The sequence below is a fragment of the Artemia sp. Qi Xiang Cuo genome, chromosome 3, assembly GCF_049724085.1.
Source record: "Artemia sp. Qi Xiang Cuo chromosome 3, ASM4972408v1, whole genome shotgun sequence".
Taxonomy (NCBI): Eukaryota; Metazoa; Arthropoda; class Branchiopoda; order Anostraca; family Artemiidae; genus Artemia; species Artemia sp. Qi Xiang Cuo.
The window spans coordinates 26,637,438-26,658,679 of record NC_142796.1 but is presented as its reverse complement, the minus strand read 5'-3'; the positions used below and the strand labels follow the sequence as shown (position 1 = coordinate 26,658,679).

Below are 21,242 nucleotides of genomic sequence, written 5' to 3'. Positions count from 1 at the left end.
TTGCTTAAAAAATCATATATCTTTGAAAATATGAAAAGACATCTAAAATGCGGTTTTTTTGTAAAAAGTGATTCTTTTTTTCATTAAAAAAAGAACTAGAACTTTTAATTCATGTTCAAATAAGCCCTCTCGCAAAATTCTAGGACCACTGGTTCGATACGATCAACCCTGGAAAAAAAAAACAAATAAACACGCATCCGTGATCTTTCTTCTGGCAAAAAACACAAAATTCTACATTTTTGCAGATAGGAGCTTGAAACTTATACAGTTAGGTTCTCTGATACGCTGAATCTGATAGTGATTTTCATTAAGATTCTATGATTTTCATTAAGATTTTCATTAAGATTCATTAAGATTCTATTAAGATTTTCATTAAGATTCGAACTTGTTTTTTTTTAGTTAATTTCTGAACGTTTTTGAATTAATACAGCTTTGATTTTGGCTCACTGCACATGAATAATTAAAACGAAATTCGCATATCAATTTTCCTTTTTTTTGCTAATTGGCTTTCTCGAAATTTTGTTCTGACGTAACTTACGAATTAACTTACGTAACGAATTTCTATATTCGTATGTTTTTGTTAAGCATATTACGGATTTCATTCCCTAGTCAATACCTCGCTCTTTACTCTAAAGTTCGAATTTTGTCCGAATCACAAACCCCTGAATCACAAAGGCCGGTTAATTAGAAAAGGTAGCTCTTTTGGAAGTACTAAAAAAACTTTAGCATAAAGAGCGAGGTATCGACTGGGGGGCGAACACCCTCATACACGTAATAATTTCTGTTCGTTTTAAGTTTTAATGTTGCTCTTTACTTTCAGTTGAAAAAAAACTTGTTTTTTTTTTTATTTCTGATCGTTTTTTAAATAATGCTAGGAAGTCTGGCACTCCCTTTATAGAAATGTCCCTTCCCCCAAGGAAATAGCCTCCATGGAAAGATCCTCCCCCGAACCCCGTACTCCGGTCCCCCACTAGAAAAAAAATTCCTCCCGAAAACGCCTGTATACTTCCCAATAACCAATACTATATGTAAACAATGGGCAAAGTTTATAACTTGCAGCCGTTCTCCCGGGAACACTGGGGGATTAAGTTATCCTCAAAGAAATATTTATTAAATTTTAGACTATACTGAGCAAAATGGCTGTCTCAAAATTTAGATTAGGTGACTTCGGGAGAAAAATTAGCCTGGCAGGGGGCCAAGTTGCCCTCCAATTTTTTTGGTCACTTAAAAAGGGAACTAGAACTTCTAATTTTCGTTTGAATGAGCCCTCTCAAATATATTCTAGGACTACTGGATCGATACAATCACCCCTGGGAAAAAAAAAACACAAAAAAAAAACACGCATCCGTGATCTTTATTCTGACAAAAAATAAAAAATTCCACATTTTTGCAGATAGGAGCTTGAAACATCTATAGTAGGATTTTCTGATGCGCTGCATCTGATGGTGGTTTTTTCATTAGATTTCTATGAATTTCAGAGGTTTTTTCCCCCTTTTTTCGAAAGTAAGGCAAATTTTTTCAGAAGCGTAACTTTTGATGGGCAAGACTAAACTTGATAAAGCTTATATTGTTGGAACTAGCATAAAAATCTGATTCTTCTGATGTATCTGTTGGTACCACAATTCCGGTTTTTAGAGTTTCGGTTACTATTGAGCCGGGTCGCTCCTTACTTACAGTTTGTTACCGCGAACTGTTTGATTGTTTTTTTATTACGTATATATTTTTACGTATATGAGGGGGTTCTCCCCTTAGTCAATACCACGTTCTTTACGCTAAAGTTAAAATTTTGTTTAAATCACAAACCCCTAAATCACAAAGGCCGTTTAATTAGAATAGATAGCTCTTTTGAAAGCACTAAAAACAAAAAAAAAACTGTAGCGTAAAGAGCGAGGTATTGACTTGGGGGCAAACCCCCTCATATACGTAATAATATCTGTTCGTTTTAAGTTCTAATTTTGCTTCTTACTTTCAGTTAAAAAACCTAGTTTTTTTTAGTTTAATTTCTGATCGTTTTTTAAATAATGCTGGAAAATCCGGTGCCCCCTTCATAGAAATGTTCCTTTCCCCAAGGAAACATCCTCCACGGAAAGATTCTCCCTAGTAACCCCCCCCTCCAGCCCCCCCCCCCAACCAGAAAAAAATACTTCCTGAAAATATCTGTATACTTCCCAATAACCAATACTATATGTAAACAATGGGCAAAGTTTATAACTTGCAGCCGTTCTCCCGGGAACTGTGGGGGATTAAGTCATCCTAAAAGACATAGTTATTAAATTTTCAACTATCCTTAACAAAAGGGTTCTCTCAAAACTTTGATTGGGTGACTTCGGGAATGAATTATCTCGGGAGGGAGCCAAGTAATACCCAGTTTTTTTTTGTAACTTAAAAGGGCACGAGAACTTTTAATATCCATTCAAATGAGCCCGCTCATGATATTCTAGGATTACTGGATCGATACGATCACCCCTGGGAAAAAAAATAACAAACAAACAAATAAACACGCATCCGTGATGCGTGTTTCTTCTGACAAAAAATACAAAACTCCACATTTTTGCAGATAGGAGCTTCTGAAACTTCTACATTAGGGTTTTCTGATACACAGAATCCGATGGTGTAATTTGCATTAAGGTTCTGTGACTTTTAGGGGCTGTTTCGCCCTATTTTCGAAAATAAGGCAAATGTTGTCCGGCTCACAACTTTTAATGGGTAAGACTAAACTTGATGAAACTTATATATTGGAAATCAGCATAAAAGTCTGATTTATTTGACATAACTATTTGCATCAAGATTCTGTTTTTTGGAGTTTTGGTTACTCTTGAGCCGGGTCGCTCCTTATTTACAGTTCGTTACCACGAACTGTTTGATCTATTGATATTAAAATTCCGTTTTTTAGAGTTTCGGTTACTGTTGAGACAAGTCGCTCTTACAGTTCGTTACCGCGAAGTATTTGATTATATCATAGGCAGCGCGACAGCGCTGCCTATGATATAGAGGGAAGTTTCCTTGGGGTGAACTGGTCAGTGAAAATTTTACACGGGGAAATTTGCCAGAATTTCTATGCAAAATTCTTTTTATATGTTGTTAAGGGTTCGGAGTAAATTTTCTTTAGAATTCGAATTGTCTAGAGGTTATTTCAATGGGGAGGGGGTTTATCCGTGGAGGTGGAGCCAGATTTTGTGGCATTATTCTAAAAACGATCAGAAATTGAATAAAATAAATAAGTTTTTTCAACTGAAAAAAAAGGAGCAACATCAAAACTTAAAACGAACAGAAATGATTATGTATATGAAGGGGGTTGTCCCATCCTCAACACCTCGCTCTTGATGCTAACGTTTGTATTTCGTCTGAATATTTTAAGAACTATTTCTGAAACACAAGGATCGTTTGAGTAGTACAATAAGAAACTTTTTTAAAAGTACTAAAAACTTTAGTGTAAAGAGCGAGGTGTTGAGGAGGCGACCCCTTCATATACGTAATCATTTCTGTTCGTTTTAAGTTTTAATGTTGCTTCTTACTTTCAGTTTAAAAAACTTGTTTTTTTTTTTATTCAATACAATGTTTAAATTTATGCTTAATTTAACTGTTAAATAAATGTAAAATTTTAGAATGAAAATTAGTCTTTATCTCGGCTTCCGAAATGTTTGCTTCCAATAGAATAAAAAAGAATGATTATTGCATGTTTGGAAAAATCGGTGAATTAAATCACAAAAGTCAGTATAATAGCATCAAGTTTTTAAAGAGTGATGTGTCTCATTTGTGTAATTGCTAATTAAAAAATGAAAAAAAGACTTCTGATGGAAATAAAGAACAAGGTTGAAAAGCAAGCAAAAATATTGCCTTGTTGCATATGCGATTTATAAATGTAAACCTAGCGAAATAAACCAACTCATAGTTTTATGTATCTGTTGAATTTTGAAAAAAGTACTGTTTATTGAAAACACAAACCCCATGCAAAAAAAAGCAATAGGGGGCTTTTATGGGTAAAAGTACGTATTGCTGTGCTTTGGACTGTAAAATGGGAAAGTATTTTAAAAAGTCAAGTGATCTTATGGAAAATCACATCATCAGATTCAGCATATCAGAGAAAGCTAATGGAGATGATCTAAGCTCCTATATACAAAAATGTAGAATTTTACATTTTTGGCCCGAATAAAGATCCAGGATGCATCTTTATTTGTTTGCTTTTATTTCCCCAGGGGTAATATTATTGAACCATTTATCCTCGAAGACTGGGAGAGGGCTCATTTGATCAGAAGTCAGAGGTTTTAGTGTCATTATTAAATGACCAAAAAGGTTCACGCCCCTTTTTCCCAAAGTCATTTGATCAAAATTTTGAGATAGACATCTGATCCAGTGTAGTTGAAAGGTCCGACACCTATGTCTTTGGGGATAATATGACCCCTCATACCAAGGCCGTATCCAGGGGGGGATACCCGGTTTGAACCCCCCCCCCTAAATTTTTGACCGAGTCGGAAATTAGTCTAAAAAATACCTGTAAAGACAAAACCTGACCAGAAAAAAATTATGCTCCCACGCTAAATCCTATTGCATTTTGTCAGTAAACATTGCTTATCAGCTTACGCAATTAGGTAACCGTAGGTAACCCCATGTTCACCTGACCTTGCATAGTAAATTAGGGTTAATATGCGCTATTATCCTATTGCACTTTGTGGCATACAAAAATCCTATTGCAATTTTGTGGGTAACAGGTTGTGATCAGGTTACACAATTAGGAAGCACCATGTTCACCTTAATATGCAATTTCAGACCCTGCATACTCATTTAGGATTAATGGGGACTCGAGATAAATGTTATAAGAGTGCAAGCTTGTCAGTTCAGTTCAATTTTAGACTTGGAAGTGGAAGAGGAAGAGGAAGTGTGACATTACGTTGTTTTTTTGCGCCCAAGCGGACCATTGATGTTTCTGACAGTGGCGTTAGCAGGACGTCTGCGGAACATTCATCTACACATGTGGATCTGAAGGGCACTAGAGCCATCGTTGAAGCTTCTGAATCACGGACCCTGGAACCAACCAAGACGCACCTGCACCAACCCAGTCTCTGTCGTTGTTTGCAAATGACATCGGTCGTTTTTTCAACAAAACATCCAGTCTCGATGTAAATTCTAATCTTCGTTTGCTGAAGAGCCTTTGGACTCCAGATATATCCTATATTTTTCAAGTATCCGAAAAACGGAAGCTGAAGTTTCAGTTAACTTGGCTCGCTCGTTTCAGCTGGTTGTCCTACTCTCCGTCTGAGGACGCTGCTTTTTGCAGATTTTGCGTTCTGTTCTCGTCTGAGACAGCTGGCAAAGGCTGCCACAAGTGCTTTTGGAATCTAGTCACCAAACCATTCAGGAACTGTAAGGATGTGATAGAGTGCTTCACAGCTCACCAACAAGCAATTTCCTAGAAACTGCATCGTATCGACTGAAAACTTCATTTCTGTCTCGGAGAAAAGGCAGGATTATATCGCGAACCAACTAGACGCGGCGAGGAAAGCGCAGGTTCAAGAAAATCGCCAGAATTAGCGATCAATTGTTGTGACGGGGATATTTTCTGTGCGGCAACAGCTTGCCCTTCGGGGTACTAACGATTCCGGTCCCATTTTGGTCTCGGATCCAGAACCTTCCCACAATGATGGCAACTTTCGAGCACTACTGCAGCTGAGGGCGAGACACGGTGACGATGTTCTGAAGAACCATTTTCTTTCTGCGGTCGGAAATGCCACATATCTTTCTCCCATCATCCAGAATGGTATTATCGCCGCATCCGGGGAGCTTCTTCAGCAGTCTATTGTGGAAAGAGTAAACGCAAGTCCATGCTTTTCGGTCCTTGCCGATGAAACGGCGGACGTTTCGAATAGGAGCACCTGTCTGTTTGCGTCCGCTACACATTCAAAGAGAACCTGCATGAGGACTTCCTAGGTTTTACCCCAGTTTCTGATTTGACTGGGCAAGGTCTGGCTTCATCAATCCTGCGATTTCTCGAAAACCTTGGTCTTAATCTGAACAAGATGGTTGGTCAGGGATATGACGGTGCAGCAGCGATGAGTGGGCATCTTAAGGGTGTCCAGGCTGTTATACGTGAAAAGTATCCGAAGGCGCTTTACGTCCATTGTAGTGCGAACAGTCTCAACTTGGTAATTTCTTCTGTAGGCTCTATTCTGGCGTTTAAGCTTTTCTTCGGTGTCTTGTCAAAAGTCTGCAGTTTTTACCACACTTCCCCACTCAGGACACAGAATTTAAAAGAGAAGATCAACGAAATACTACCGGATTCGAGGAAACATGCTTTAACCGGACTCTGCAAAACAAGATGGGTGGAGCGCCACGATTCAGTCGTGCGTTTTCTTGAACAGTACCGACCAATCTTGCGATTCCTGGAAGCTCTTGAAGAGAACGGAAATGCAGAAACTTCTGCAAAAGCGGCGCAGTTGCTGGACACGATGAACCAGTCGCAATTTGTTGTTTGTCCCCATGTGGTCAAAGAGTTTTTCTGCCCTACGCTTACACTGTGCAAGACTCTTCAGTCAGTTGACTGTGATTTGGCAGCTGCATGCAGGCACATGGAAACTGTCCTTTCAAAAACAAAGGAAATACGAGGAAATGCTGCTACTGCTTTCACGTCTATTTTCGACGAAGCTCATTGTTTTGCCAGCGACTTAGGACTAGAGATGACTCGTCCAAGGACGAGAGGTGGCTGGAGTATGCATACAGACAATCCAGACCTTTTCAACCACTATATAACCTCGCTCTTTATTCCTTTCCTGGACCACTTCATTTCTGAGCTGAAACAACGATTTGTACTTCACAAGAAACTGCCGTCAAATCTCATCGTCCTTTCTCCTGCCAAAATTGTTTCTGTCGATCTGAAGGCATTCAATCTGGAGTCATTGGTTGAATTATATGGCGATATTCTTCCCGAGCCAGACTGTCTGAAGCAAGAAATTGAGCTATGGCGCATCAAGTGGGAGAATGTTCCGGTATCAGAGGCCTACTTGTGCTGGTCTTCGCTTTAGGCATGCGACGCCACCTTTTTTCCAAGTATTTTTCTTCTTCTGGCTGTTCTTGCGACGTTACCTGTTAGCACTGCTACTCCAGAAAGAAGTTTCTCAACGCTCAGAAGGCTCAAAACCTGGCTGAGAAATTCAACAGAAGCAGAACGATTGAGTGGCTTAGCCCTCCTTGCAGTCCATAGGACGTTGACATCTGCCCGGACAAGATCATCGACAATTTTGCAGGGAAGAAAAATCGTCGCCTGGATTTCGTTTTATAGATATTCGCCCATACTTTTAGCTAAAAAAATAAAATAAAAAATATATAGACTACTATTTGGCTTCTTTTTGCGTTGTGTTTTTGCTGTCTAAAAAAAAAAAAAAAATTAGCATGTAGCATTTAACTGTGTGTAAATACTTGTCTTGTTTTTGCGTTACTAAAAAAAAAAAAGCCCTTGAAGATACGAAAGTGTACCTAAAGGACGCGTCCTCATTGGCAAGGGTGGACTAACGGTCTTGAGCTAACGTAATGTTGCTCGAGGATGTTAGACAAAGTCCACGGGAAAAAAAATCAGGTAACCCCCCCCCCCCGAACACAAATCATGGATACGGCCCTGCCTCATAGTCCCTGGAGAGAGGGCTGTGAGTACTAAGTTACGCAATTTGCCCATTTCTCTTATATAGTATTTGTTATTGGGAAATATACGGAGTTTTTTGGGGATGGAGGGGGTATTTACCATGGGGAGGGTTTTCCATAAGGAGGAAAGTGTCTGGAGAAATTTTCCAGGAGAAATTCTATACGGGGGGAGGGGATTTCCAGGCATTCTTTTGAAAAACGATCTGAAATTCAATAAGAAAAAACTAGTATTTTCAACTAAAAGCACGGAGCAACATCGAAACGTAAACCGAACAAAAATTATTCCGCATGTAAAAGAGGATGCCCCCTCCTTAATACCCACTTTCACGCTAAAGTTTAACTCTTTGTCACAACTCTTTAAGAATGACTCCTGAATTTCTTAGGCTAACTCTGGACAGATGGGAATCTAATATTTTTTTTTGCACATCTGTTTCAACCAACCTCGTAGTACAAGTAGATCAAGGATACCTGACTTCTTCTAGAGCAGTGGTTCTCAACCAATTTTGATCATGTCCTACCAAGGCATTTCTAAAATCCTTATGCCCCCTCGTGATTTTTTTTTTTTTTTTTTTTTTTTTGTTCAAAAGTTTACTTGTATTCACCCGAATGAAGCTTAAATGGCCACAGTGGTGCCAATTAAAGGGTGAACAGGGGACATGCTCCCTAGGTTTGGAAAAAAGACCTTGTAACTTCTATTTGACAGCTGTTTTGTATTTTATCGATGTGCTGTATTGAACTAGCGAGACTGAATGACCGGTCGCTTATATTGCTCACCCCCCTGCATTTTTTAGATCCCTTAAACATCGGTGTTACTGATCTTACTGTTACTTTTTACAGTTACTTTTCAATAACCTTCTTTTAAGATGTTGCTTCTCTGTCCCCTTCCTGGATAACCCTAGATATGCTGATAGTAGAAAGCCTTGTTTGGAAAGCAATTCCTCTCTGCTGTCTTATGCTGTCATTATCTTTGACTAGGGGGTTCTGTCAAAAACCAGACATCAGCTCGTCAGTTTATCTTTTTTGTTGTTTGAATCCGTAATCAAACATTGTGTAAAGACAGCAAACTTTGGACTTTTTTGCGGTGAAAATCCGGAAGAAAAATGAAGAGACTTCAATGCAAGCAACTGGTACTATTGTCAGTGCTCAGGGTTAGGGAAACTGCTGGGAAAAGGGCTTGCATCGAGACAGAATTTTGTAAATGGAAAGACATTTCTGGTATATTGAAGCAACATGATGGTAGTAAAATATGAGTCATTCTTAAAGAGCTGTGACAAAAAGTGAAACTATATGTGAGATCCTCCCTTTTAGTAGGAAATGGTCGAATTTCGCTTTCGCCAGATACTTCAAAACGCTCACAGAAATAACTGTCAGGAACTGTCTGAAAAAGAAAAGTACATATTGCTGTGCTTTGGGCTGTAAAATGGGAAAGTATTCCAAAAAGTCAGGTGATCTCATTGAAAATCACATCATCAGATTCAGCATATCAGAGAAAACTAATGTAGATGATCTAAGCTCCTATATACAAAAATGTAGAATTTTACATTTTTGGCCCGAATAAAGATCCAGGATGCATCTTTATTTGTTTGCTTTTATTTCCCCAGGGGTAATATTATTGAACCATTTATCCTAGAAGACCGGGAGAGGGCTCATTTGATCAGAAGTCAGAGGTTTTAGTGTCATTACTAAATGACCGTAAAGTTTCACGCCCTTTTCCCCGAAGTCATTTGATCAAAATTTTGAGATAGACATCTGATCCAGTGTAGTTGAAAGGTCCGACACCTATGTCTTTGGGGATAATATGACCCCTCATAGTCCCTGGAGAAAGGGCTGTGAGCACTAAGTTACGCAATTTGCCCATTTCTCTCATATAGTATTTGTTATTGGGAAATATACGGAGTTTTTTGGGGATGGAGGGGGTATTTCCCATGGGGAGGGTTTTTCATAAGGAGGATATTTCCGGGAGAAATTTTCCAGGAGAAATTCTATACGGGGGAGGGGATTTCCAGGCATTCTTTTGAAAAACGATCTGAAATTCAATAAGAAAAAACTAGTATTTTCAACTAAAAGCACGGAGCAACATCGAAACGTAAACCGAACAAAAATTTTTCCGCATGTAAAAGGGGATGCCCCCTCCTTAATACCCACTCTTACGCTAAAGTTTGACTTTTTGTCACAGCTCTTTAAGAATGACTCCTGAATTTCTTAGGCTAACTCTGGGCAGTTAGGAATCTAATAAATTTTTTTTACACATCTATTTCAACCAACCTCGTAGTACAAGTAGATCAAGGATACGTGACTCCTGCTAGAACTGTGGTTCTCAACCAATTTTGATCATGTCCTACCTAGTCATTTTTAAAATCCTTATGCCCCCTTGTGATTTAAAATTTTTGTTTGTTCAAAAGGTTACTTGTATTCACCCGAATGAAGCTTAAATGGCCACAGTGGTGCCAATTAGAGGGGGGACAGGGGGCATACCCCCTAGGTTTGGAAAAAAGACCTTGTAACTTCTATTTGACAGCTGTTTTGCATTTTATCTATGTGCTGTATTAAACTAGCGAGACTGAATGACCGGTCGCTTATGTTTTTCACCCCCGTGCTTATTTTTAGAGCCCTTAAACATCGGTGTTACTGATCTTACTGTTACTTTTTACAGTTACTTTTCAATGACTTTCCTTTAAGATGTTGCTTCTGTCCCCATTCTGGATAACCCTAGATATGCTGATAGTAGAAAGCCTTGTTTTGAAAGCAATTTCTCTCTGCTGTCTTATGCTGTCATTATCTTTGACTAGGGGGTTCTGTCAAAAACCAGACATCAGGTCGTCAGCTTATCTTTTTTGTTGTTTTGAATCCGTAATCAAACATTGAGTAAAAAGTGACAGCAAACTTTGGACTTTTTTGTGGTGAAAATCCGGAAGAAAAATGAAGAAACTTCAATGCAAGCAACTGGTACTAATGTCAGTGCACAAAGTGTTGGGCTACTGGATATGATTTCCCATACCTGTGACAACCTTTCAGAAATTAGCAGAAAAATAAATGACCCAGGTCAACATGAAAGAGTGGTTTGCATTCCCGAACTCGTTGCAGGTTCCAAGGTTCCAGTAGCAGTCGAGAATCTTTCTCATGTATCTCTACGACGCGCCCCGACCAACCAGCTCAATGTATTCTTGAGAGATATTTGACTTCCACTTCTAACGGAAGGAAATTCAGTGCGCTTTACTTTAAGAGTTACGAATGGATTGATTACTCATAAAACTTGGATTCTGTGTGTTTGTTTTGCTTGCTATCATTAATCTAGTGGGGCTCTAAGGGTTAGGGAAACTGCTGGGAAAAGGGCTTGTATCGAGACAGAATTTCGTAAATGGAAAGACATTTCTGGGCTATTGAAGCAACATGATGGTAGTAAAATATGAAATATGTAGTAACATCTGAATTGTGTGTCAGCATGCGTGGAATTTAAGATAATTAGTACCGATATTTTGAGATGTGCAGTAAATGGTTAAGTCGGTCTATATCTCAAGAGGTTAAACAAAAGATCATTTGAAACACAATTTTCGCGCTATTTATTTTCTTGACCGCCTGGTTCTTCCTTCGTCGGGTAATGACGAATCAGAAACGTCCACAACTCGAATTAATTTCGTTGAACTGAAAGGGGAAATATCTAAGGGCGACGAAAAGCTGAAGACCATGTTACAGTGCCGACTATTACAGTCATCAATACCAAAACAACGCAGTTACATTGATAGGAAATGCCTTGCGGCAAGACATTATTTCAACAGTAAATTCAGCTAATTACTACACCATTCTTGTTGACGAGACAGACGATGTTTCTAGAAAAAAAAACAATTAGCAATCCTACTCAGGTACATGTCAAATGGAATAGTTGTGGAGCGACTAATTGGCTACTATCACATGCAAATATTAGACGCCCAAAGCTTATCCACCTCTATTTGTGAAACTATAGAAAAGTTTCTTGTAGATTTGATGTTGTATGTTGCCCAATGTTACGACGGCGTATTTGCTATAAGTGGTGAATCCAACGGAGTTCAAATAATGCTTAGGGAGAAGGTGCCTCATGCAGTTTTTTTTACACTGTCACGCCCACAGATTACACTTGGTTTTGACTGATTGTCTGAAAAACATCAGCGAACTTTCAAAATTTTTGTCTGTAGTGCAAAGACTTTACGTATTTAATCATTGAGCGACACTTAAAATGAACTATTTGTGGAATCCCAGTGTATTAGCGGGGGAAAAGTCTTTAAGCTTGAGAGGACCGTTAAACTCGTGGGTTTTACGCATGCCGCTTCATTTCCAAGGTGAAGACCAGATTTGATTGTATTGCTGTTGCTGTGCTAGCTGCAGTCTCTGACAGTTCGGACGGCGAGGCAGCATGTGAAGCAAAATGAATACTAGAAAAAATCAACTTGGCCTCTTTTGTCTCAAATTTCAATTTAATGGAAAAAGTGGTAGTCATTGTAAATTGTTTGTCAGAACAACTTTAGACAGAAAGTTGGCTGATTTATGAGGTACTTGTACTGATTTCTTGGACATACGAGACACTCCGAAAGCTGAGAAATGATAAAAATAAAAATTTCAGCAAAAACATAACCAAATTCTTGGTTTTACACGATATCCAGGAATCAAAGTCTCCAAAATCCAAAACCAGTGCTCGGAACAAGAGAAGTTAAGCCATTTCCACTCGCCTCAAAGACTTTTAAATTCAACAACCGGTAACGCAATATCCATCATCCAGTCCAATCCGACTCCTGTAAACTTCTGTACTTTGAGGTGTTATACCGTGTCACGAGCCACATGAATCGACGTTTTTCATCCTTTTACCCCTCAAGTTCTAATTTTTTCAAAAGTTGAAAGGGTAATGTGTCATTATGAAATTATTCTCGATGTTGTTCACTATTCTCTAGAATCCCAGCTTTCATTTGCTAAATTGCGTCTTTTAAAATATGACACTTTTAAAATGGATCTACTCCGAGCTATCGGAATTTTATCCGACCTCCTAATTGCCTGTTCTGCAGTGCTAAAACTGACGAAGCTAGTTGCTACTTTACCTGTGACGACTTCCAGTAATGAGCGATTCTTCTTAGCATTAACGCGTGTGAAGGATTATCTGCGATTGACAGTAGGAAATGACAGACTCAGTAATCTCATGGATGGCCGTTGAAAAAGAGGATACCCTGGATTTGGATAGATTAGTCGACGATTTATCCAAAGAGCAGAGTCGTAGCTACCCTCTGTTTTATGTATATTTGCACGATCTTGTTCTGTTGTTCATATCTTTATTAAAAAGGTGAAAAAATCCTTGCCCCCCTCCCCTGCATTTTCGTGAATTTGCGCCACTAGAACGCCGCCAACTTGGTATCTTTTTTGGGTTTTCCTCAATGCATATTTATACTAATGAAAAATATGGACTGCAATACAACACCTAGAATAATCATCTTGCTTGCAGTTTGATTAGAATAAGAAACTTTTTAAAGTAGTATAACAGTTTAGCTTAAAGAGCAGGGTATTGAGGGGGTGGGGCAGCTCATTTCAAATATGGAATAATTTTATTCGTTTTAAGTTTGAATGTTGTTCCTTACTCTCAGTTGAAAACACTTGTTTTTTTTATTATTTATTTATGTAAATAAACTGGGCATGGGACTTATGATTTGGATTAATTTTGCATTGTCTTTGCATAATTTTTGGATTGCTTAATTAGTTAGCAGCTTTGAAGGTCAATTTAAACCTTGAAGTTTGAAAGAACAGGAACTTTGGAAGTGACCGTAGATAAATGTGTTTCTATTTAAATTTGTGTATGTACCATGTACGTATGTATGTACCATGTGCGTTTGTATGTACCTCGTGCGTATGTATACAATATGTACCAGCTATAGAAGAGAGTAAACAATTATTACAGGAATACTAGCTTTTGTATAAAAAAGCGCTATGCCAATATTCACGTAATATTGTGCGAATCTATCCTATTCTTTGTTTTGTTCATTTTACTGATATAAAAATTTTTATTTTGTTTATAAAACTTCATGATTCGTGACCTGTTTGTCTAACACTAATAATAAGGAAGTTGCAAAATATACCCTATTATCATATTGGTTTTATAGCCTGGTTCTAGTTTTGTTTACACATTTATTTAATGTTATTTTTGTTCTAATTAATATTATTTTATTTTTTAGGAGAAAAACGTCTTGTACATCATCACTGATAAAATTAGAGACTTGTATGTGTGTTCACAAAGTTGTTTTGTACAATTTGAAAAGAGTCAGTCTACTCCACATCAGATTAAAAAAGTGAACATGACTATCATTGATAAAGAGCCTCTACCTGATCTGTCAAGTGAAGTCGGAACCATTCCTTTTCATGCTAGTAAATGTATCCCTTGTGGGATGGATATTAAAAAAGAGTCAAATTTTTTAAGTTGGGAGATGATGGATTTCTGCTCAATATTATGCCTTGAAACTTATGAAAAGCAGTTCGAAAGGGAGTGTATGTTCTGTAAAGCTTCCATAAAAGGCGATCAACTTTGTAAATTCCGTGTGCGCTTTGGACGCGAGTTGAAACAGTTCTGCAGCTCGGGTTGTTTGGATGCATATAAGCCAACTGTGAAGATTTGTAACTACTGCCAAAAAGACATGAAGAATAATTCGGCCCATTCGTGTATAGCAAGAATTGGAGACTCACAAAATTTTAAGGTAATCCTAAGTCTTATGCAACGTGTTTTCAATCTAGCCCACACACAAAGGTTCACACGTATCCAACCCTAAGGGGTGGGATCAGGGTATTCTTATATCATGAGGGGGAGGCAATAGGAAGAGGATACATTTACAGTAGTCACTTTTCAATCTTTCTGGGTTTGGGATCCTTCGTGCCAGTGTCAATGGGAATTCCTCCTTTAAAGGAATAAGGTTCCTTGATGCCACAGGTGGAAGTGTTGGTATGGAATCTAAAAAAAAGTAAATCATAGTAAATATTGGTAGCTTCGCATTGGGAGGCCCATGCCGAAGCAGCAACCCGGTTGTCTTTGTGTATTGAACTTTGAACTGTTTGATATATTCTCTTGCTTCAAACTCCTACTTAACAATTTGATAATATATCCTGTTTTGAAGCACTTGTTTTGAATAATGCATTGATGGACAACTATGTATTGAAGTGATGTATTGATTAGGTAATGAATAGTCAGAAACACATACGGGTCCTACTCTGTAGGCTGGATTAGAACATTTTGTACTTTGGGGGGGGGGGTGATATAAAGAAGGGACGTTTTCCGTCTTCCACTTTTACGTTTTTCTGGGTTGGGGATCGTTCATACCAGTCTCTATGGGAATAACCCTAGGGGAATGAGGCCCAGAGACACCACAGGTGCAATTGGGGGAAGGGCTCTAAACAAAGAGAATCCAGTTATCTTTTTGCTTTAAGTGATTTGATGTGTTCCCTTCCCTCCAACTCCTACTTTACATTTTGGTCTAATGCCCTGTTTTTAAGTACTTGTTTTAAATTACGTATTGATTGATTGACATATTAATCAAATTAGACCTACATGTTGACAAAGGTACAAACAGGTTCAACCATAGGGGGCATGTTCATCACATCTTTCACGTTTGGGAGAGGGCAATAAGACGACGATGCATCTTCGGTCTGACGCTTTTTAATTTTTCTGGGTCTGGGATCCTTCATGCTGGACTTTTTAGGAATTCTCACTCTAAAGAAATAAGGCCTGTAGACAATATAGGTGCAAATGGGGGAAGGGGATTTAAAAAAAAGCCTAAATTTTCTAAAATACTATAATATTCGGATTGAGATATATCAAAATAATAATTCATTTATCTTTTTGCATTAATTGACTTGGTATACTCCCTTCCCCCCAGCTCCTACTTAGAAATTTGATGAAAATCTTCAGTTTTTTTCAATTACAATTTTTTTACACCTAGGCTACCTTTTTTTGACACAAGTTTTAAATTATGTATTGATTCTATTTGTATTTTTAGCTGCAATTATAAACTCTTTATTGAAATTGGCATTGATGAAAAAATGTATAATCAATCTTAGATAAATTTGGGAAATTTGAAAAAACGAGGAATAATCTAATATTACTAATTTTTAACTAAATAATAAAATTAAATCAATACCAAATTTGCTCCCAGAGAGTAGCCTAACATCAGACCAAAATGTAGATCACATACTATAAGTATTTATATCTCTTTTCTTAGATACAATTTGAAAATTGGATAATAAGTAAGATGGTAAATATGACAGTGCAACTTGATAAACTTTGTAACTTATATTGCGAAATTCAAGGAATTTAGGCTGTACAGAAAGCAATCAACCTCCAGAAAAATGAAATTACTTGTTTTTACAAAATGGAATGATCTTGTAAAAATAAGATCACTGGCGAGATTTATATATATATATATATATATATATATATATATATATATATATATATATATATATATATATATATATATATATATAATATATATATATATATATACATTACTAAAGGAATTTTAATAATAATTATATACATAATAAAATTACATCAATTTAAAAATAAAAATATGTAAAATTTAAGAACTTTTAAGTTTCCAACGAAATTAAAGTAGGCCTACAATACAAAAATTGAAATTAAGTAAAAGCTAATTTGTATAAAGATTAGACTAAAATGAACATAAATTAACAAAAATAAATAGGGTTTCTTTGGATGGCATATGTGTTTTACTAAAAAAACGGGAAGTATTTTGAACTTCTTTTTTATCATCAATATTAAATAATTCAAAATATATCAGAATCCTTCTAAATCTTCCAAAAACTATTTGGTCAATATAAATCTGTTTATGAAATCTTACTATTTTAATATGCCACATATTTTCATCAATTTTTTCTTCCTTTTAAAACTTTCTTCCACTACATACAGAATCTATTGCTAATTCAGGTTTAAGAAACACTTCACCTGCTAACATTCGAATTTTTTTCTAAATAGCAGATTATATTGGTTTCATATAACAAATAAGATTTTCTTGATATAAATATGTTTTTAGAGCCAATTATAGCTTCCTGTTTTAAATCAACACTAGTTTTTTTTTATCAAGTACTAAATAATTAAAAAAAAGTTGTTTTCAACTTAAAGTAAGAAATATTACGTATGTGAGGGGAGTTACCCCTCCTCAATAACTCGCTCTTCACACTAAAGTTTTTAAATACTTTTAAAAAAGCTTCTTATTGTTCTAATTAAACGACCCTTGTGTTTCAAGAGTCTTTCTTAAAGAATTTGGACAAAATTCAATTTTTAGCGTTTCAAATTCAAACAAACGCAGATATTGAGGCCCATTGCTCCTTACAGTTTGTTACCACGAACTGTTTGATTACTTCCTTTTCAATTCCTGTATTTCAAATGTTGCCTATGTATAGTTTAATTCTTAGACTCTATAATAGTGTATAGGCCATGTTATGAACGAGTTTGTTTAAAATAAATACTTTCCAGTTAGTTTATCATTAAAAAATGTATTGCACTGTATATATCTAACTGAGTTGTCCAATCTGTTTAAACTCTCTGATTAAGTAACCCTACCTTCCCCTTGAAGTGAAATCCTGGGCATGTTCCAGCCATGGAGGTTGTGTGAGCCAAGTGTTTTTAATCCTCTTAATTACTAATGCCCTAGTGTATGTTTTTTTTTTTTTTTTTTTTTTTTTTTTTGCAGATTCTTGACTTAACAGGTACTGTAAATATAGCTGACGTTATAGGCATTTTTTTCCAAGCTAAAACTAACAACTGCTAACACTGTTAGGAAATTTCTCTAACGAGTCGAGTCACTGTTGGAGACTTTAAGCACAATTTTCAAAAATTATATACCATAGCAAAGCAGGATGACTAGTTTCTATGCGTTTAATATAGATAATGTTCAGGACTGGTAGTATTTCTTATATTTAGCTATCCTTTCTACTGCTGATAGTTTCTCTTGGCCCAACAAACAACCCCTAAAATCTTCAAGTTTATTTCCAAGTTTGTGCTTCTTGAGTTTTTTTAGCCAACTCTTTTTCCGCAAATTATTAGAAAGCAGTTTAAAAATAAATAGTAGTTAGCAAACAGTATGAAAATATCCTCCATCCTTTTAAAAGAACAAAGTCTATTTGACCTTGTTTGGTTTGTTTTAATAAGCTTCCTGCAGAAAGCTGTTATGTTTCTTTTCAAAATAGATGTAGAAATTATAAAGTTGCCCTACAAAAATACAATTGCAAAGCAGTGTCTCTGTTTTAGTCCCATAACTGACATAGCGTGTATATTGGAATATAAATCACTGGACTTGGTTTAGGTTGGTAATGAACCGTCTAAGTGACGGATGTGTAATGCATGTTTAAATTAGTAATTTCACTTTTTCTAGGATTTCTGTTCAGTTGTTTGCGTGATAAAATACGATGATTTACTGAACTTGGAAGACTTGGGAAGAGACACATGCACAGTTTGTACAAAAACAAGCGAAATACATGCGAAGATTGATTTTGATGATAGAACACACCTGCTCTGTTCAGATCCTTGCATTAGTGCTTTCGCTTTTGTAAATCAGATCAAAGCTGGTAAGTAAAAATGGAAGATTCCCCCTGAAAAAGAAAGACAAAATAGTAGGTATCCACATTTGCTGATTAAATACTTAAAAAGAAAGGACTGTTAGTGCTGTACGTAGAATTCATTAAAAAAGAAGAAATGTGTTCGCTGACACTCCCTTGTGATTTTACTCTCAGTTGTGGAAAATGGCCACGTATTGAAATGATGCAACTGACATTAAGTTTGGGGAATTAGCTGACAATGTGGATGTCCCCATTCCCACTAAATAAATAAAAAATCTTTTTTTTCGAGTCCATTCTGGTATTGGGAAGTTGATGAATTGATTGATAACACTAAACAACAAATTTTAAAAGTTTATTGCATCTGGCATTAAATATAACCGTGATTATTTTTTTTACCAATTTCAGAAGTGTAATCTTTTTCTTTAAACTATGCATAGTTTTTAGTTTTTAATATGCTTGTTAATATCCTTATATTTGTTATCGTTGGGATACCATCTTATACGCCAGTGTCGAATAATGAGTAAAAATCTCACTACAAGTTCTAACATTTTTTAAATAACAATTTATTAGCTGGCGTTTGGATTTTTTTTTTTCATAAATTTTGAACAAAAAGCTATTATTAGCTAAGTTTCAGCATGTTAAAGAAATTTATTACTTTCTTTGGGTTTTTTTCATTACCCATAGTTGACATGCCATGTTGGTTTCCTAACATACTAACTTTAGACTACAAGCGCCTTAAACTGTTACGGTATACATCATCGCTGTTACGCATAAAGATCTAATCTGACATTTTCACTCGTCTGAAATAGTTACCGAAAACTGTTTGCTAAGCTGTTCTCAAAGGGAGCCTTGCTGGTTTGTCCTTAGAATAGAGCTCAGCAATCGGTTTTGACAATTATTTTAGCACTTTGAGAATATCAGATACGACCTTAAAGCCTAACATTAATGATATCTTCTAGGTGTATTCTATTCAAACAAAGATTATGAGGAATTCCTAAGTTTGGCTTCTATTGCAAAAGGAGCTAACTGCAAAAGGAGTAATCAAAAGCTGTGTATGAATTAGTGCAACATATCACAGTTGCTAAGAAAGTTTACTCCTAAGGAAGGGTACAAAAAGCCTCCGAAATGCCTATTAGCATTTATAAAAGTAATTGCTGCTGGAGAAGCTTTGTCAAAATTGACATAACAAACACCATATTCAAAAAGACATATTTTTCCATATAGTACTGTGACTAGGCTGCAATTTAAAATGTGACTAGGCTGGTAAAACAACCAATAAAAATGACAGACCAGTTAGTAAAATTCGTTGCCTTCCCCCAGCATTTTAATATATATTATATCATTTTATTTTATTAAGAGTTTGTCAATGGAACTTCAATATACAATAAGCCATTCCTCAAATGAGTTCATGCAGTTCAAAGTTTGTCACATTGCCATGAAATACTCAAGACATTCCTCCCGTTCTACGATTCTTACCTTTTCCAGAAGTTGTAAAACTAGATAGAGGTTTTACATATATAAAGCAAGTTATGATACTGAGTTTTGACTTAGCTTTTTTCATTTGCATAACTCTGAACCAATGTTATAGCTGAGTATAATCAAATTGCATTCATTTCCCTTGCATTAATCTAATACAGAGACCAAATCATAAGAACCTCACCCACCAAATGAGTTACAATCCTTTTCTTTACTGACCCTGGATTACATGAAGAGAAATTTAAATCTACATTATTCTGAGTGGGTTTTCTAGCCCAATAAATAGTATAAAAAAAGAATTAAAACGAATCTGCCCTAGATCTGAAAGTAAACTTCTTTAGTGTTTTCTAAAGAAGTAAACCTAACATTACTTGTAATGTTGGACTCGTGCAGAGCATAAATTATCTACATATATACAAGATATCTACAGTACACCTACTAATTCAGAAAGACCTTACTGTCGTGGAAGTGAATCTTAAATGATAACCTGTTGCTTCCATACAAATTCAGTCATTTTATATAGTGAAGTCGAAAATACAAAATCATGGCCGAATAGAAGATTAAAAAATTTCTATTTAGTAATGCATAACTAAAATAGGTGATCCTAGCAACTCTAATGAATAATAACAATTATAGGAAAATAAAAGCTGTCAATTCGACTCAGTGAATTATTAAATGTTGAAGACACTTTGCATAACTAAATTTTGCTAGTAATACTGAACCAACTGACTCTGTAAAATTAGGTGTATTAACGGTGCAGCCGGCTATTTTCTCATAAACTTCTAGGCAGCAATGGAATTTGTAGAAATAAAATCCGCTTCGACTCAGTGTCTTGGGATTAGTCTGTATTTGAAATTGGATGGTAATTTTGAATTGAAGTTTATGATATAGTCAAAACACTTGCATGAGCTCAATAAAACAACTTTAAAGAAATACATCTTTACTCTTTTAAACAGGATTTCCACCCCCTCTATTTCTCAAACTTGAATGTTGTTGTTTTTTGCAGAAATTTGTGATACATGCTCAAAGCTAGTGGACAAGGAAAAGGACAAACCTTACAGTATTACAGAACTTACTGAACACAAGAAAGTACGATACTTTTGCTCGCAAGGCTGTTTAAATCGTTACATAATGCGCAAAAGAGCAATTGTACAGTGTGAATCATGCCGTGTGAGGAAATTCAATTTTGATTTGATACGGATGGATATAAACAACGAGAAGAAGTTGTTCTGCAGTATCCGCTGTCTTAGGACTGGTGTCAACAAATTTAAAGGGTATGTTTACTTTGTCAAACCATCCTCTCTAAGGGGAATTGTTATTACCAAAGTCGGCACGGAGTTAGATAAAAAAGAGAAAAGAAAAATTAACACTAAATGACAAGACTAGACCAAAAAACACTAAACGACAAACCCTTTTATATCATAATCGTCAAGCAATTTCTCAGTCTTTTGAGGGTTCGTGTTGGACTTTCCTCTCTTTTGTCTCAAACATAATCCTTTTGACTTGACCACCTAAAGAACTTATGCAAAGACTTATAGCTTATATAAAAATCCTACATGATGTTT

General features: G+C 36.2%; 1 protein-coding gene across 1 annotated transcript in view; it reads left to right on the top strand.

The window, feature by feature from the left end:
• woc (zinc finger protein without children) overlaps positions 1–21,242 on the top strand; it is a 116,185-nt gene that overhangs the window by 37,578 nt on the left and 57,365 nt on the right. The window contains exons 4-6 of the mRNA XM_089085698.1: positions 13,815–14,330; positions 18,018–18,210; positions 20,684–20,951. Of these exons, the coding sequence (XP_088941824.1) occupies positions 13,815–14,330; positions 18,018–18,210; positions 20,684–20,951 (977 nt within the window). The remainder of the gene's footprint in view (positions 1–13,814; positions 14,331–18,017; positions 18,211–20,683; positions 20,952–21,242) is intronic.